This window comes from Entelurus aequoreus, linkage group LG16 (assembly GCF_033978785.1).
Source record: "Entelurus aequoreus isolate RoL-2023_Sb linkage group LG16, RoL_Eaeq_v1.1, whole genome shotgun sequence".
Lineage (NCBI taxonomy): Eukaryota > Metazoa > Chordata > Actinopteri > Syngnathiformes > Syngnathidae > Entelurus > Entelurus aequoreus.
In genome coordinates this window covers 25,576,552-25,596,551 of record NC_084746.1, presented here as the reverse complement: position 1 = coordinate 25,596,551, position 20,000 = coordinate 25,576,552, and the positions used below count along the sequence as shown (strand labels likewise).

Genomic DNA, 20,000 nt, shown 5'->3' with positions numbered 1-20,000 from the left:
CTACACCAACACAACCAGGAGGACTTTGAGATGGATAGCAAACGCGCTACCGTGAGTACAGCTTTGGCTTCCAAACATTTGATCGCTTGCCCGTACGTGCGTGTCGCTATGTGCATGTCACGTACGTAACTTTGGGGAAATATATGTTTCTTGCCGACTCTTGCCGATTGTTGATCTTCTGTCCATCCTTCCAGTCAGGGGTTTATTTATTTTGTTTCTATCTGCATTTGAGCACGATGCTATCACATTAGCTCAGTAGCTAAAGAGCTTCGCCGATGTATTGTCGTGGAGATAAAAGTCACTGTGAATGTCCATTTTGCGTTCTCGACTCTCATTTTCAAGAGGATGTAGTATCCGAGGTGGTTTAAAATACAAATCCGTGATCCACAATAGAAAAAGGAGAAAGTGTGGAATCCAATGAACCCTTGTACCTAAGTTACGGTCAGAGCGAAAAAAGATACGTCCTGCTTTTGTTTGCTTACTTAGTACTAAAAGACAAGTTGTCTTGTATGTTCACTATTTTATTTAAGGACAAACTTGCAATCAGAAACATATGTTTAATTAGGCTGACCATATTCCGAAAAAGAGGACACATATGTGTGCCAAGGCGGGCAGCACGCCAAGGCCGGAACTAGGTGAACATTTGCCAATGATACTCGAACTTGCTTTATAAATAATATCAATCAATCAATCAATCAATGTTTATTTATATAGCCCTAAATCACAAGTGTCTCAAAGGGCTGCACAAGCCACAACGACATCCTCGGTACAGAGCCCACATACGGGCAAGGAAAAACTCACCCCAGTGGGACGTCAATGTGAATGACTATGAGAAACCTTGGAGAGGACCGCATATGTGGGTAACCCCCCCCACCTCTAGGGGAGACCGAAAGCAATGGATGTCGAGTGGGTCTGACATAATATTGTGAAAGTCCAGTCCACAGTGGATCCAACACATCAGCGAAAGTCCAGTCCGTAGTGGGACCAGCAGGAAACCATCCCGAGCGGAGACAGGTCAGCAGCGTAGAGATGTCCCCAACCGATGCACAGGCTAGCGGTACACCCCGGGTCCTGACTCTGGACAGCCAGCACTTAATCCGTGGCCACCGGACCTGTGTCCTCCCCCTCCATAGGGAGAGGGGAGCAGAGGAGAAAAGAAAAGAAAAGAAAAGAAACGGCAGATCAACTGGTCTAAAAAGGGAGTCTATTTAAAGGCTAGAGTATACAAATGAGTTTTAAGATGGGACTTAAATGCTTCTACTGAGGTAGCATCTCTAACTGTTACCGGGAGGGCATTCCATAGTATTGGAGCCCGAATAGAAAACGCTCTATAGCCCGCAGACTTTTTTTGGGCTCTGGGAATCACTAATAAGCCGGAGTTCTTTGAACGCAGATTTCTTGCCGGGACATATGGTACAATACAATCGGCAAGATAGGCAGGAGCTTGACCGTGTAGTATTTTATACGTAAGTAGTAAAACCTTAAAGTCGCATCTTAGGTGCACAGGAAGCCAGTGCAAGTGAGCCAGTATAGGCGTAATATGATCAAACTTTCTTGTTTTTGTCAAAAGTCTAGCAGCCGCATTTTGTACCAACTGTAATCTTTTAATGCTAGACATAGGGAGGCCCGAAAATAATACGTTACAGTAATCGAGACGAGACGTAACGAACGCATGAATAATGATCTCAGCATCGCTTGTGGACAAAATGGAACGCATTTTAGCGATATTACGGAGATGAAAGAAGGCCGTTTTAGTAACACCCTTAATGTGTGACTCAAACGAGAGAGTTGGGTGGAAGATAATACCCAGATTCTTTACCGAGTCGCCTTGTGTAATTGTTTGGTTGTCAAATGTTAAGGTGGTATTATCAAATAGATGTCGGTGTTGACCAGGACCGATAATCAGCATTTCCGTTTTCTTAGCGTTGAGTTGCAAAAAGTTAGCGGACATCCATTGTTTAATTTCATTAAGACACGCCTCCAGCTGACTACAATCCGGCGTGTTGGTCAGCTTTAGGGGCATGTAGAGTTGGGTGTCATCAGCATAACAGTGAAAGCTAACACCGTATTTGCGTATGATGTCACCTAGCGGCAGCATGTAAATACTAAAGAGTGCAGGGCCAAGAACCGAACCCTGGGGAACTCCGCACGTTACCTTAACATAGTCCGAGGTCACATTGTTATGGGAGACACACTGCATCCTGTCAGTAAGATAAGAGTTAAACCAAGACAAGGCTAAGTCTGTCATCCCAATACGTGTTTTGATACGCTCTAATAAAATATTATGATCAACAGTATATTTATTTAAATAAAACATTTTTTCTCCTCTGTTGACAGCAGTGTTGGCGCGAAGAATTTTCAAAATGGGGTCCCAGGGACCCCATCAAGTCATAAAAATGGGGTCCCACAGTAAATTTTTGGGGTCCCACTTTTTTGTAAGCGTTTTGAAAACAAATGATAAATGTATGCATTATCCTGTTATATCTCACATTCTATATTGTGTTTTGGAAAAAGGTTGTCATAAACGTTACTTAATTCATTAAAAAAGATAATACAAAAGAAAACAAATGTGTATACATATGTAAATGTATTCAGTTATAAACATTCGTTCACTTACTTCTTTCCTTCATGGATCTAAACTTTACCGCTGCTGGTAGTTTTTTCTATGTTTTTATTGAATAAGTTGTAGGTGTATTTATTTCAGTATAAAAGTGTAAAAAGTGTTTTGCTTGGGTCATGAAATGATGATAATGGTGTGCCAGGGCATACATACATTTTATATTTAACACTTAAACCTCTGAAGTCTACATCAACTTCAGATCTATTCCTCATTTCAAAACGTTTTAGTTTTTTTTATGTTGTTTGTTTGTTTTCCTCCCGTTTTTGTCCAAAAAAACCTATGTTTTTTATGGCAAACACACAAAATATGCAAAATCTTCCACCAAAAATATTTTTCAAAGTGGAATATTTGATGTGAAATAATCGGAACCTTTGATAGGTCAATAATTCATAATAACATTGATTTTGATTCAATATTATGTTTTGAGCGACCGTTTGAAAACCCAGCTTTGTTTTATTAGTCAACATTGCAACTTTTTCTAAATTACATTTCACCTTTAAGCTTTTTTATTTCACTTTTGTTATGTTTTTGTTCATTTTAATAGTATTTTTAGAATGTGCCGTGAGCCTTTAAAACATTAGCTGTGGGCCACAAATGTTAAAAAAAACCTAAAAAAACCCACAAAAAGTGTGTTAACGCCAACACTGGTTGACGGTATAACAAAATAAGTCACACTTATATTCTGTAACATTCACAGTTTTGGAAAAAAAGTGCAGAGGTAGAAATATTCAAAATAACCTCTTGTATATAATGTAAATATAAATAATGCCTCAAAACAAGTTAATTAAATTTAAACAAAAAACAGCAGACAAGCTCTCGCCCTGCACAGCTGTTTTGTGCTTTGTAGTGTCGATATGGGCTTGTAGATCTTTATTTGCCGCAGATACATACGTTGCTGCTTTGCACACAGTGCATTCTGCTTCCCAAGTGTCACGGCCAGGACCAAAACACAAATACTTTTCCCGCAAATCATCCGTGAAGTAGCATTTACTTTTCTGCATTTCTTGTTTTCATGTCTCTCTCCACTCACTAGCTCTCTCGCTCTGTGTCTCTGCCCCTCCCTCACGAATGTTACTAGTGCGCACACCTTCAGTTGTTTTTTTTTAACCCCTTCTTAACTTAACCCTGGACGTACATTGAAAGTACACGCAACTCTAACTCAAAATGCCGGACATTTGAGGCATTTAATAAACCCCGCCCGGACACCTCCGCAAAAGAGGACATGTCCGGGGAAAAGAGGACGTATGGTCAGCCTATGTTTCATGTACCCTAAGATTTTTTTGTTTAAATAAAGCCAATAATGCAATTTTTTGTGGTCCCCTTTATTTAGGAAAGTACCGAAAAGTATGGAAATCCTTTTGGTACCGGTATCCGGCCAACACTAATTAGCAGCAAAGTAGAAATCCATCAACGTCGTGGCTCGGAGAGCAAACGGAAGGCAACAACATGTAAGCTAACGAGATGGTTAGCTAACTATGCTGACTAGCGGGTTTGTTTCGGTGTCCCTGATCGTCTCCTGTCCTAACTCACTGCGTTGTCAAGGCAAAAGGAATGGTTTAAAGAATGTAAACTCATTAATTCACACATATGGTGGACAGGTTATGAGTCATAAAGATGAGGATGCTCTCTGCCATAGGCTTCCGTATCCTGCACAGGCCAGTCTCATTGGAACTGTATTGTCCAATTCCCCTCAAGAACACACACACACACACACACTTACAGGATGGGCTGGCTGTAAACCACACCAGGTCTATTAATTAATTAATGTGGCCCCAACTGCCTGCCATGACTTCCGCCCTTACAGACGAGCAGTATGGATGCAGCGCTGCGGCATTGTGAGATAGAAAAGAGACAAGAGAACAGCGGACCACCATTGGGGGTAGATCATATCTACCCTTAATCACCTGGCCGGGTGGTGTGTCAGGGCGGGGGCGGGCGGCGCTGTTGTGGAACAGTCCTTATTGGGCGCCAGACAAGAGAGGAAGAGAAGGAAGCAGTGGAGAGAGGAGAAGGGGGAAGGGCGGATGCAGGGAGAAGAGAATGGTTGGAGATCCACAGATTCTTCTGAGGGGGGGCTTCACGGCACCGCTGCTGCTGTCCCAGTGCTTGCCTTCCGTCTTGTCACAGATACCGGACCCCGAGGTAAGAGCATGTTACACAAACACCATCATCACAACGTCCTACAACAGGTTACCTAACCTAGAACGTGTTGATTTCCATACATGTGTTGGTACAATGTGTGTTTGCAGGTACAAATGTGACGCATGTGTATTAATTGACCGAAGGTGATTGATTGACACATCCAATCTATTATGGAGGACTTGCCCTTGTGTTGTTATTGATGCTTGTTTAGCCACATGCGCTCCTTTTTTCACAATATGACCGAAAGTTCTAGATAGATAGATAGATAGATAGATAGGTATGGCTATGGTATAGATATGGCGAAGTTGGTAGAGTGGCCGTGCCGGCATTTGGAAGGTTGCTGGTTACTGGGGATCAATCCCCACCTTCTACCATCCTAGTCACGTCCGTTGTGTCCTTGGGCAAGACACTTCACCCTTGCTCCTGATGGCTGCTGGTTAGCGCCTTGCATGGAAAGCTCCCGCCATCAGTGTGTGAATGTGTGTGTGAATGGGTGAATGTGGAAATAGTGTCAAAGCGCTTTGAGTACCTTAAAGGTAGAAAAGCGCTATACAAGTATAACCCATTTATCATTTATCATTTATTGATTCCTTCAGGAAAATTTAAATTCCAGCAGCAGTGTACAGAATTGAGATCGAATTTAAAAAGTCAAAAGTAAACAATGGGGGTATGAATGGAAACAAAATAGAAAAATATCACAATAAGAATAAAAATAAAAAGCAACAATGAGAATAAAAATATAACAGTAAAATAAGAATATAACAAGAGAAACTAGGCAGTAGTGACCATGTTATGAAAAGTATTGCACTGTTATTGTTTTGCATCCCCTGTCATCCTAGTACCCCCCCCCCCCCCCCTCCCCCTCAGAGAGGAGTTGTACGGTCTAGTTTTTGAGTATTAGTCCTGCACTTGGGATGAAGCAGTCTAGCACTGAACAGGCTCCTCTGGCTGCTGATAACGCTATGCACAAAGGGTGACTGGCATTAGTGATGGGTCCGGTGTTGTACCGAAATCTGTTACCCATCGGAATTTGTAACTCCAGGGGGCGATGTTCCCATGGCGTTTGTTTGATGGTTAAACGGCAAGCCCAAAGAGGAGGAGAAGAAGAACGCTTGCGTAAATGGCGTAAACTATCCTTAATGCTGAAACGTCAGTTGTCAGAATTTCAGCATTAATAAATTACACATATTCAGCATTAAGGATAGTTTACGCCATTTACGCGATACAATGGACTCATACTATAATGAAAGTAAGTCATTGATTTCCAGAATATGTGTAATTTATTAATGCTGAAATTCTGGCAACTGACGTTTCAGCATTAAGGATAGTTTACGCCATTTACGCAAGCTTTCTTCTTCTCCTCGTCCTTGGGCTTGCCGTTTAACCATCAAACAAACGCCATGGGAACATCGCCCCCTGGAGTTACAAATTCCGATGGGTAACAGATTTCGGTACAACACCGGCAACACAGATGCATCGCCGCATGCGTCGAGCTCATAGAGCGATACCCTGTGTCGGTGCGCGTACCGCTTTTAGAAAGTCACGTGACCGATCATGAGCTGCTTTGGTCACGTGACCGATACGCGAACTGTATCGCGCTGACGCCTCCTCTGTGCCCTGTGAGCAACGTTCCCTCTAAGGTGCGCGCCTGCGCAATTGCGCACTGCTCAAGCGTCCTCTGCGCACACTGTGCGCCGCACAGCAAATATACGGCGCACACCAAATCAAACCCATCTGAATTCTAAACAAAATAAACACATTTATTTTGTGTAATTTTGAAATGCAACTTTGAGTGACAACAAGCGGCCCTAACGGTGTTCGTCAACAACACGCATACCACTAAGCCACTGGTGCGTTTAAGGCCACACAAAAAGTCGGACAACTCAAACACCACACAAAGTTACACTATGTCATTTATTATTAATGTTAATTTATTGATATTAATCATGGAATGCTGTTACTAGAGAAAGTTACAGGAATGACGGCGTGGCGAAGTTGGTAGAGTGGCCGTGCCAGCAATCGGAGAGTTGCTGGTTACTGGGGTTCAATCCCCACCTTCTACCATCCTAGTCACGATACATGTTCACATTATTTATTGACTGTATCTGAAAAAGATAAAAATATATTTTTATTTAAATTAAGATATGAAATAATCCTAAATGAAAGACAATGACTTGGTTTATATTATTGTATATACTAAGTCATAAAATCAGTGTCAGTTGAGTCGGTCCAAAAGGTTGCCTGTAGGGATTTTTAATGTCCAGCAGATGTCAGTATTTAGTGACACAGTATCGACACAGTATCAATACAGTTTTGCAATGTGTCGAAACGCTTCATGACGCCTCATCAACCCATCATTAACTGGCATCATCCAGGATGCTCACTAGTTTTTTCATAGTCCTCTTCTCTTCCACCGTCACCAGTGAGTTCAGTTTTATTCCGATCGTAGAACCGGCCCGCCTGATCAGTTTCTCCAGTCTGGAGCTGTCCTTCTTAGCTGTACCCCCCCCCCCCCCCCCCCCAACACACTATGATGTAGTACAGAACACTGGCAACCACAGACTGGTAGTACATCCACAAGAGTTAGAACAGTGGTTCTCAAAAATGTTTTCACCAATTACCACATCAGATAAGACTAGTACCACTATAATGACCCACATTCAAATACAGTAGAGTAGTAGGTTTAAGTATTCACTAAAAACAAGGCATCGGTTTTATTTAACAAGTGTATTTAATATTTTTGGCCGCAGTAACATTATACACAGTTTGAACATGTCAAGACTTGGACTATGGGTTGTTTGTTTTCCCGAGATGCAAGTAAAGTTGGAGCGGGCAAGGCGTGAAGGTAAAGACATGATTAATTTTTAACTCTAAACTACAAAAAAGAAAGCAAACAAAAGGCCCGCACAATGGCGGAGAACAAACTTGACTAATGAAACAAAAGACTAGCACAAAGGCAATTAACTATGAACATGAAACAAAAACACTTACTGTGGCATGGCATGAAGCATGAACTATAGTAAACAGGAATCTCATGGGTAGCAGAGGTAGTATGGATAATGTCACCAGGCTGACTGCCTGGCAACTACAAGCTTAAATACTGGTGACATGATTAGTGAAAACAGGTGCGTGACTCAAAATGTGAAAACGTGAAGCAGGTGGAACTAATGGTAGTCATGGTAACAAAACAAGCAAGAGTGCACAATCCAGGAACTAAAAAGAGTCCAAAAAACAAACAGCACATGGCCAAACAAAAACATGATCAACAGACATGACAGAACAGTAACACGGTGTGATTTAATGTTTAATTAAATGACTATTTGGCGTACTACTAGGTAGAGCCCATGTACCACCAGAAGAAGAAGCGGCTTGCCTTTATGAAAGTAAGATAAACAAGGCAGTAGAATCGCCAAAATGTAGTGACATTTGTTACTTTAAAAATCAATTACGATAGAATTAATCTTTTCCAGACTTAAACCGACCTCTGAGTTGGTCAAATTTAGAATACATTTCCCCCCCATTGGAAATTATAGAAATATCTGTTCCGGTGTCAAACCGTCACCATCACGTGTGTCATGTGTCAAGTCTCTTATTAACATTTAGTCATTCTAGTAAAAATAAGTCAACAAATTGTATGTATAGTATGTGTACTTACCCATGTAAAGACGAGTGTATTGGACAGTGGTGGATAGAGTACCGTTACTTTAGAAGAGTATGACTCAAGTAAAAGTAAAAAGTAGTCACCAAAATAACTACTTGAACAAGAGTAAGTATTATGTGAAAAAACTACTCAAGTATTTAGTAACTCGTGAGTAGCTTCTGATTTATTTAGTAGCTATTTTTTACTGGGCGGTATAGCTCGGTTGGTAGAGCGGCCGTGCCAGCAACTTGAGGGTTGCAGGTTCGATCCCCGCTTCCGCCATCCTACTCACTGCCGTTGTGTCCTTGGGCAAGACACTTTACCCACCTGCTCCCAGTGCCACCCACACTGGTTTGAATGTAACTTAGATATTGGGTTTCACTATGTAAAGCGCTTTGAGTCACTCGAGAAAAAGCGCTATATAAATGTAATTCACTTCACACTTCACTTCACAAATACACTACGGTATTAAGACTATATTGGCCATTAACAGCTGTATTGCCCAAAGTGCGGCACAGGGGCCATCTGTGGTCCGTGACTCGTTTGTCATCGGCAAAAAACAAAAAATAGAGCTCATTTGCACCCCTGGTGGTAAAATCTATCAAAATTAGGGTGGTCCCAAATAGGAGGGATTTTTCAAATTGACTGTCGGTTTTAAAAGTGCCCCCCCTCTAGCCAACACATGTAATAACAAGTGTGTGAAAGAAATTGAAATACGCCCCCTTTGGCCAAAATTAATAAAAATAAATATGTATATAGAGATATACTGTAATAACCTGAAGTAAATAATGAAGATTAAAAACCAATTACAAACAAAAAATCCCCCCCCAAGAAAATTAACTAAAAGGCTTACCTTTTTTATATTTGCATAGTTTGTATATGTTATTAATGTTGTAAATATAAATCTTTATATATCTAGAAAGGGTGGTCCTAACGAGGTAGGCATTTTTCAGAGGTCTCAAGAAGGTAACGCACACACACACACACACACACACACACACACACACACACACACACACACACACACACACACACACACACACACACACACACACACACACACACACACACACACACACACACACACACACATTCTTAAATAATTAATTTTACAATTTACTTCAATATGTTTTCTCTAGTTAGTAGTGGAATTCCTGTCAGCTGAAATGTAAATATTTCTACTGACACACATGACAGCACATGATATAAAGGTTATTTTTACTAGTTTAAAAGTAATCATATAATTTTTTTTGCTGCCTTGTCTGACACCATGTCACTTTAAACAGTCAGTACGTTTATGTACTGAATTAGTCTGATTTGTCAAATAATTCAGTTTCTGCTATTTTCACAGCTCCATGTAAGTTCTAGTTTCCATGCTTGTATCTGTAAAAAAGTTGAAGTTGCGAACTTTATCGTCGTTGTTCTCTACTAAATCCTTTCAGCAAAAATATGGCAATATCGCGAAATGATCAAGTATGACACATAGAATGGATCTGCTATCCCCGTTTGAATAAAAAACATTCATTTCAGTAGGCCTTTAATCGATAATTATAAACAATTGTGATATAAATAAATGTAACGATCGGAATGAAACACAATGTAACCGAGTAAAAGTAGTGCTTCTTCTCAAAAGTACTCAATTTATCCAAAAAAGTTACTTAAGTAAATGTAACGGGCTAAATGTAGCTCGTTACTACCCAACTCTGGTATTGGAGGGGTTCATGGTTTTTAAATTTTTCCTTTGGCATCACTGGTACGCTTTTGTGGTATCACTGTAAAAAGTAACAGCAAAAAATATGTAATTAGATGTGTGACTAATAAAGTGCACGGTGAGTGTATGTGAAGATAGAGCTCAAACATATGGTATCTTCTCAAAGTGTTCTTGGTTTGTTTGTAGCATGCAGAGCAAATTTAAGGATTATAACCACTAATCCCGCCACATCAAATGAAATGCCCTTTGTAGAGGACGTGACCTATGGTATTACGCAAGCAAAGGAAAAAAGTAATTTAAGAACGTGCTCGAGATCCTTGTTTAAGGCTAATCCGGCTGTGGGAGTTGCACTCACATGTGAGTGATAATTATCTGCATTATACAGACTTAGTGAACTGCAATTAAAGCTGTCTTTAAAGAAAAACGGTGAAACAAACATAATAATGATTTTGTGTCACCGTGCTTTGATTTTTAACATGCTGATGCCAGTAACCCAATATAGTGTTTTTTTTCTTTCTTTTTTACTGTAATTGGTGGAGAGTCCTGAAATTATAGCAGGAACAACGAAGGACAACATTTAAAAAATAGAATCAGTCTGGTTTCTTCCACACCACGTAACTTTATTCACGACTTTAGGAGAAAAAAATTATGTGTTTTACTATGTACCAAAGCTAACCTTTTTATTTTCAAAAAGCTACAATGGTAATAAAACAGTGTTTTTTGTATTTGTAGTTTTTGGTCATTGTGTATGTAATAGTATTCACCAATGAATACAGATTCAAAAAAACTTAATTAAGGGAAATTCAAGGCAAGGCAAGGCAACTTTTCATACTCAAGGCAGACTCAAAGTGCTTCACAGACAACAAAGTGAAATGAAAGAAAATAAAAGCAAAATTAAAATGCAGACAATAAAAATAAAAATAAAAACAGTGCGGACGTTAGAAGTTAAAAGATTAAAATATTTAGCTGAAAGCTAAGGTGAACATAAGTCTTCAGTCTAGTTTTAAAAGTAGTCAGAGTTGGGGAGAGTCTGACATCTTCAGGAAGTTTATTCCAGCTATTTGTTGCATAGTGACTGAATGATGCGCTCCCTTGATTTGAGTTTACTCTTGGAACCGCTAACAGATTGGTCTCAGAAGATCGTAGTGATCTAGAGGGCTTATATAGTGGGAACATATCAGTGATATACTTGGGCCCTAAACCATGTAGTGATTTATATGTGAGCAGGAGGATTTGGAAATCAATTATCTGATGTACAGGGAGCAAATGTAAGGATTTAAGAATTGGTGTAATGTGCTCACATTTTTTGGTCTTTGTTAGAACTCTAGCAGCAGCGTTCTGAACAAGCTGTAGCTGCCTGACAATTTTTTTTGGGAAGACCTGCAAGGAGACCATTACAATAGTCTAGCCTACTGGTAATAAAGGCCTATACAAGTTTTTCAAAGTCTTGAGCTGACATGAGCCCTCTAAGTCTTGTTACATTTTTGAGGTGATAGTAGGCCGATTTTGTTGCTGATTTGATGTGACTGTCGAAATGTAAATCAGAATCTAAAATAACCCCAAGATTTCTGGCTTTATTTGAGGTTTTCAGGGACAGTGATTGACACACAATATCAACCATTTCCCGCAAATTATGTGAAGCCTTGCAACTTCGTCCAATGCCTGCAACTTCCCCGCACATTTTTGCCAATCAAATTTGTGAATAAGTGGCTCTCAAACAGGTTGTTTTCTCTGCATCACTGCTCCAGGTGTTCCACCTCCTTTCTGTATTCAGACTCATCGTTGTTAGCGATGCGTCCCACTACTGCTGTGTCGTCTGTGAGCTTTACTATATGACAGCTGGGTTGTCTCACCGAGTAGTCATACGTCAGCATAGTGAAAGAGGAGGGGGCTCAGCACACAACCCTGGGGAAAGACCAGTACTGACGGTGATTAAGGAGGAAACAGTGTTGTGGATCCTGACAGTCTGAGGTCTATTGGTCAGGAAGTCCAAGACCCAGTTCCCCAGTGTTGGACTCAGTCTCAGAGAGGTGAGCTTCTGCATCAGGGTCTGTGGGATGATTGCATTGAAGGCTGCGGAGAAGTCCAAGAAGAGTAGGCGTACGTAGCGGTTAACTGATGAGTGTCCATATTTGGAGAGTCATGAGTCATGACCATTCTCTCGAAACACTTCATGACTACCGGGATAAGTGCAACAGGTCGGTAGTCATTCAGGCCTCTCACTGTGGAGCTCATGGGGACAGGGATACGCATGGCTGTCTTTAAACAGGTGGGGACAGATGCCAGTGACACTGAGGTGTTAAAAGATGTCTGTCAGCACCTCAGACAGATGGTGTGCACAGTCTCTCAGTACCCGCCTTGGGATTTTTTTCGGGGCCTGAAGCTTTGCGTGGGTTGATCCTCTGAAGAGTCCTCCTCAAATCTGATGTGGTCACACTGAGGGGCGTGTCACCTGGTGGTGGGGTGAGTCTGGTATTGGTAAAAGGGTTGCCAGGGTCCTCGAAGTGGGCGTAGAAAGTGTTGAGGGCATCTGGCAAGGAGGGCTCCCCTGGGCATTGTGCATCCCTGATGTTGTAGTTTGTGATGCACTTAATGCCCTTTCACATGCTCCATGGGTCATTGGTGTTGAAGTGATCCTGGATTTTTTGGGCATATGTGGCTTTGGCCCTTGCAATGCCTGCAATCAGTTTTTTTTCCTCACCACTCTCGAGTGCTGATGTCTCCTCTGCCCTGAACGCAGCATTCCTAGCTTTCAGAAGAGCTCTCACCTCAGCATTTAGCCAGGGTTTTTGGTTCAGTTAGAGGTTTACCGCCCTGGTGGAAGTGGCATCATCAACACATTTAGAGATGAAGCAGAGGATGAAGGAGGCATAATCCTTCAGATCCACCTTACCCTCACATATTGCTGCCTCCCCGAAGACCTGCCAGTCTGTGCATTAAAAGCAGTCCTCGAGCACTGAGGCTGCATCTTTGGGCCACACAGTGACAGTCCTCTTTGTTGGCCTGATCCAGCCCAACAGGGGGTGATATACACGTGCCAACATGATTGAGATGTGGTCGGAGAGTCCAAGATGGTGGCGGGGGAGAGTTCTGTACGCTCCATGTATGTTTGTGTATACACCGTCCAGCGTGATATTTCTAGAGATGTACACTGAGTACTAGGGTTGTATATCGGTATACTGTGTTAGTACAGTACCGTAATACTAATGAATCATATTCGGTACTATACCGCCTCTGAAAAGTACCAGTCCGCCACTCCCCCCGCACCCGTCGTCGTCACGTCGTCTCGTTGCTGGTTTACGAGCAGAGGAGCATGTTCGGCAGCGCACAATCACAGAGTACTTACACGCAGACACTGTGTGTAGACAGAAAAAGGAGAACGGACGCATTTTGGCTTGAAAACTAACGATAAAGGTGAAGTTATAACACTGAAACACCCTCAGGAAGAGGTGCTTTAAGACATGGCTAGCTAGCTAGCGGCTAAAGTCCAGCCCCAGTCGGCAGTGTTTTAGCTACTTCTAGATCACTAATCCTCGCCTCCATGGCGACAAATAAAGTCAGTTTCTTACAAGTATCATCCCTGCAGGACGAGGAATAGCTAAACATGCTTCACTACTCACCGTAGCGCATCGGCGTCAAAATGTAAACAAACGCCATTGGTGGATCTACATCTAACATCCACTGTAATGATACCAAGTACAGTAGCGTATCTAGTCGATACTACTATGATTACGTCAATATTTTTTGGCATCGCAACATCTTCTTTCGTTTAAAAAAAATGTATATTATGTTTATAAAGTCAGGAAATATATCCCTGGACCCTGGGTATCGGATTGACACCCAAATTTGTGGTATGATCCAAAACTAATGTAAAGTATCAAACAACAGAAGAATGAGTGATTATTGAATAATGAAGCATTCTTTCAGGCACGGATGTAAAGCATAAAAAAGACACGGCGGAACAGCCAATCGGAATCGTCATTTTACCGCCTCACTACCGGGTTCACGATGGTAAACAGAAACATAGACTTAGGTCATCTGAATAGCGGATGGAATCAATGTTCGCTACAAACAGAATCTAAATGCGGAAAGTTGCGGAAATTGCAGCCACTATTTGATATTCTTCAGCTTTGGTTTAGTTCATGACATGCTAAAACCATCACAATTCAGGTCAAAATGAACTACGGAGTTTAACTCAGCTTTGCTATAACTGGTAAACTTTAAATTTTCCTGAGGGAACTCTCCCGAAGGAATCAATAAAGTACTATCTATCTACTATCTAAAGCATACGGTTTGGAATTGTTCTTACGTTAGCACACAGACTTGAGTGAGGCAGTTAAAGGCCTACTGAAATGACATTTTTTTATTTAAACGGGGATAGCAGATCCATGTGTCATACTTGATCATTTCGCAATATTGCCATATTTTTGCTGAAAGGATTTAGTAGAGAACAACGACGATACATTTTGCAACTTTCGGTCGCTGATAAAAAAAAGCCTTGCCTGTACCGGAAGTAGCGTGAAGTCACCGGAGGAAGAACTCCTCACATTTTCCCATTGTTTACAATGCAGCGAGAGAGATTCGGACCGAGAAAGCGACGATTACCCCATTAATTTGAGCGAGGATGAAAGATTCGTGGATGAGGAAAGTGAGAGTGAAGGACTACAGTGAAGTGCAGGACATATCTTTTTTCACTCTGACCGTAGGTTCAATGGTTCATTGGATTCCAGACTTTCTCCTTTTTCTATTGTGGATCACGGATTTGTATTTTAAACCACCTCGGATACTATATCCTCTTGAAAATGAGAGTCGAGAACGCAAAATGGACATTCACAGTGACTTTTATCTCCACGACAATACATCGGTGAAGCTCTTTAGCTACTGAGCTAACGTGATAGCATCGGGCTCAAATGCAGATAGAAACAAAATAAATAAATCTCTGACTGGAAGGATAGACAGAAGATCAACAATACTATTAAACCATGGACCTGTAAATACACGGTTAATAATTCCCAGCTTGGTGAAGCTTAACAATGCTGTTGCTAATGACGCCATTGAAGCTAACTTAGCAACGGGACCTCACAGAGCTATGATAAAAACATTAGCGCTCCACCTACGCCAGCCAGCCCTCATCTGCTCATCAACACCCGTGACCTCCGTTCCAGCGATCGACGGAAGGACGAAGGACTTCACCTGATCATCCGTGCGGTCGGCGGCTAGCGTCGGTTAGCACGTCTGCTATCCAAGTCAAAGTCCTCCTGGTTGTGTTGCTGCAGCCAGCCGCTAATACACCGATCGCACCTACAACTTTCTTCTTTGCAGTCTTCATTGTTCATTAAACAAATTGCAAAAGATTCACCAACACAGATGTCCAGAATACTGTGGAATTTTGAGATGAAAACAGAGCTTTTTTGTATTGGATTCAATGGTGTACCAATACTTCCATTTCAACGATTGACGTCACGCGCATACGTCATCATACATAGACGTTTTCAACCGGAAGTTTAGCGGGAAATTTAAAATTGCACTTTATAAGTTAACCCGGCCGTATTGGCATGTGTTGCAATGTTAATATTTCATCATTGATATATAAACTATCAGACTGTGTGGTCGGTAGTAGTGGGTTTCAAAGCTTTACTTAAAATATATATTTTTTTCAAATACTTTCTGTACTTTATATATTAATCAATAATTGAAGATTTTGGTATAATTATTCATCCATTTATGTTTGAATACAACTTTTCCAATGCGAAACAATAGTGGCAGCTCCAGTATTGCTAGACAAATAAGCCTCGACTTCCTACTTTTCTTGCTGTGTCGACGTGATAATAAATCAGTTTCTATAGCAAATGTAATAAGTGTGCCTTTTGTCATTTATCGGCAACTAACGTATAATGTTTCCAGTATAACATCTTTTTTTCCAATTGGCTTATCGATGCATGGCCGTCACCCGGGAAATGAAAACCAGGCTTTAGCGAGGCCACTTATAGATCCACTCTTACTTCTTTCAGTTTCATTTTTCTCCTCCCTTGCTCCAGAGACAACTTTTCAGACATCAGTGACATTATTTCCCAGAAATATTGCTGAAATTGACACGGTTAAGAAATAGCAACAGGCAGAACATCTTGAGATGGGAACATTAGAGAATGCAGCGGTGAGAAAAGAGGGTAGCGAGGGTGCTTGAATGGTGTGTGTGTGTGGGTAGTTGGGCACCAAAGGAGATACATGTGACCCTGCTGTGACTGCATATTAGACAAGGTGCCTTTACAACCCACTGCCAGAAGCTTCCATTAATATTTAATAAGATAGCTATGCTGTGTAATAAAACATAGTTGAACAGTTTGTTTGAGGATATAGAAGAAGAACACGCATCTTTAAATGTGTATCCAAAAATAACAAACATGATTTTTACATTTACAGTACAATTGCATACACGAGTGTATTGACGAAACTCACCTCACAAATGTGTGTAAAAAGTTATTCGACAATTTGTGTTGAAGGATGTGTTACGGTGCACCCAGAAAGTATTCACAACAGTCCGTGTACCTTCCGTTCATTCTATTTCCAATTCAAAAAACAAAATTAGGGCCGTTTTTTTATTTTTATTATGTATGGCAGATTTTAAAACACACAAAAAAGGGTGGATTTTCATTAAAATATTGCCATACATTTGGATTTTGTGCTGTTTTCCTTTTATGGATTTGTAGTTTTCCAGATAAACACAAACATCCAATTTATGTTCATCAAAATGCAAAAATGCGTGTTTATCTGTGTGATGACAAATTGAACCGGAAGTAGTATTTTAGCGTTTCCTTCGCGTTTAGCATGTTTTTAGCATAACTGTAACATCTTTGTTCAGCAGGAGTCTTAGTGTCTTAAGTGTCATTAAATAGTTGTCCAACTTTTATTTCAGAAATGAAAATAGAAAACATTTTTTGTTTGTTTGTTTTTTTATGTGCATTTAAGAATCTGAAATAGACTGAACGGAAGGGACACATACCTAAAATACTACTTCCGGTTCAATTTGTCATGACACAGATAAACATGCATTTTTGCATTTTGGATGAACATATATTACATTTTTTTGTTTATCTGGAAAAATAAAAAAAAACACAAAAGGAAACAGCACAAAATCCAATTTTATGGCAATATTTTAATGATAATCAACCCGTATTTTTTGTTTTAAAATCTGCCATACATAATAAAAACCCAAAAAACGGCCCTAATTTTGTTTTTTGGTTTGCGTTTCATAATTGGAAATAGAATGAACGGAAGGTATTCATTCTATTGACACACACAAAAGGGTTGATTTTCATAATTATATTGCCATAAAATTGGATTTTGTGCTGTTTTCCTTTTATGGATTTGTATTTGGTGTGTAGTGTTGTTAAAAGGAAAGGTCATGTAACACAGTGGTAAAAATGCCCCTGTGCCAACTTTTTTGCAATGTGTTGCTGCCATTAAATTCTAAGTTAATGATTATTTGCAAAAAAAAATAAATGTTTTTCTCAGTTTGAACATCTTGTCTTTGCAGTCCATTCAATTGAATATAAGTTGAAAAGGATTTGCAAATCATTGTATTCTGTTTTTATTTACGATTTACACAACGTGCCAACTTCACTGGTTTTGGGTTTTGTATTTGAAAAGACACATTTTAGCACAAAGTATCGGAATCGGATCCGTATCACGATACCAGCCTTAATTTTACTTGGTTTCGGATCGGAAAGATAATTTGTTAGATTAGTTACATTAATCATTTAAACGGAATTCCGGAAAAATCATTTTGTGGCATGAATTAGGAAAAGTGTTAGTTTGAATCTCCAGGATGAGTTGACAAACTTTTAGATAATAAATATTGTTTGAAAAACTATTCAATAGCATGTAATGCAAACAACTGCAGTAGTTTTATGAAATATTTTAACAATATATTTTAACATTTTGTAGGAGTCTCTTAAAATGCTCTTTTTCCATCATGTAAAAGTAGCAGCTGTTACTGTTTAATGTTTGCCCATGAGCGTATTTGAGTGACGGACCTGAGGTCAGAGTTGACAGCAAGCGGCGTCTGTGCACCCAAGGTAATGCTAGATCGTCTAATTTGTACAGTTAGGACACAGAACAAACTGACAACTGTAGCACTTCAAACATTTTTATGGTTAAATGTCTGTCCTTTAGACGTCTGTGACTTAGAGTGCTACGGTGCTGCTGACTCACAGGTAGGACATGTTTTTAATGGTTTGTTTCTCTTATCAGGTTGTCCACTTTTTCTCCTCTACATTACATTTCTCACTTCCGGTAGTTCCGCCCTTATGCAGCTGGAATAGGCTCCAGCACCCCCCACAACCCTTAAGGGACAAGCGGTAGACAATGGATTGATGGATGGATATATTTACATGTGTGTATATATATATATATATATATATATATATATATATATATATATATATATATATATATATATATATATATATATATATATATATATATATATATATATATATATATATATATATATATATATATATATATATATATATATATATACATGTGTGTGTGTGTATATATATATATATATATATATATATATATATATATATATATATATATATATATATATACAAGCTACTCAAGAACTGCCCCCAAGTGCTGAAATGCTTGTGGAAGCTAATGATCATAGCATGGAAGAATCTACTCATTCCGTCGGAGTGGCAGAGAGCTGTGGCGGTGTTTATTCCGAAGGAACAGGAGTCCCATAACATCAGCCAATTCAGGAGCATTGCCCTGTTGAATGTCGAGGGAAAGATCTTCTTTGCAGTCATGGCCAAGAGACTAACCTCTTACCTCACAGGGAATGGCTATATTGACACCAGCTGCCAGAAAGCAGGAGTACCAGGTTTTCCAGGATGCGTGGAGCATTCTTCAATGACTTGGGCACAGATCCAGAGGGCCAAGCAGGAGAAGAGCGACCTCCACGTGGTGTGGCTTGACCTTGCAAATGCTTATGGTTCTGTCCCTCACAAACTCATCCAGTTTGCATTGGAGTTCTTCCACGTCCCTGTTGCCATCATCAACCTGGTAACCAGCTACTTCAGGGACTTCCAGATGTGTTTCAGCCTCCAGGATTTTACAACAGGATGGCAGCGTCTGGAAGTAGGCATCGCCATGGGGGGTTCCATCTCCCCAGTCCTCTTTGTCGCAGCTTTTGAAATCATCCTCCGCGGAGACCGTCAGACTGTAGGAGGAATGAGGCTGCAGACAGGGCAGAGGCTTCCACCACTCCGAAGCTACATGGACGATGTCACTGTGGTCCTGCACCCATGCACGAGAAGGTGCCTGAAGAGGCTCGATGAGCTAGTGACATGGGCACGGATGAAGATAAAACCCTCCAAGTCACGAAGCCTCTCCTTGCGCAAAGGCACCAGGAACGACAAAACCATCTTTGTTGCGGGAGGTGAGCAAATCCTGCTACTGGTCAACCAGTCCATCCAAAGCCTGGGGAGGCAGTACAATGCGGACCTGTCAGACAAGCACGCAGGCAAGGCAGCACGGAAACAACTCTCAGAAGGCCTAGCGAGTATCAACAAGAGCCAGCTCCCCGGAAAGTACAAGTTGTGGTGCTACAACTTCACACTGTACCAAAGGGTTATGTGGCCACTGAAGATGTGCGAGATTCCATCCTCAACAGCCAACGGGTTGGACAGACTAGCCAACTCCTACATCCGAAAGTGGCTGGGCCTACCGCGTTGCTTCTCCGACACTGGCTTATTTGGGGCAACTTCGCTGCATCTGCCGATCCAGTCCATCACCCTGGGCTATAAGCAGGAGAAGGCCAGATTGGTTCTTGAGCTGGAAGAATCCTCAAATCCTACAGTGAGGAATGCACGTGTACC

General features: G+C 40.8%; 1 protein-coding gene across 1 annotated transcript in view; it reads left to right on the top strand.

Moving 5' to 3' along the window:
- The first annotated feature begins 4,609 nt into the window (after nt 1–4,609).
- tmie (transmembrane inner ear) overlaps nt 4,610–20,000 on the top strand; it is a 34,078-nt gene continuing 18,687 nt past the window's right edge. Inside the window, exon 1 of the mRNA XM_062023493.1 lies at nt 4,610–4,762. Within this exon, the coding sequence (XP_061879477.1) occupies nt 4,661–4,762 (102 nt within the window). The 5' untranslated portion in view covers nt 4,610–4,660. The remainder of the gene's footprint in view (nt 4,763–20,000) is intronic.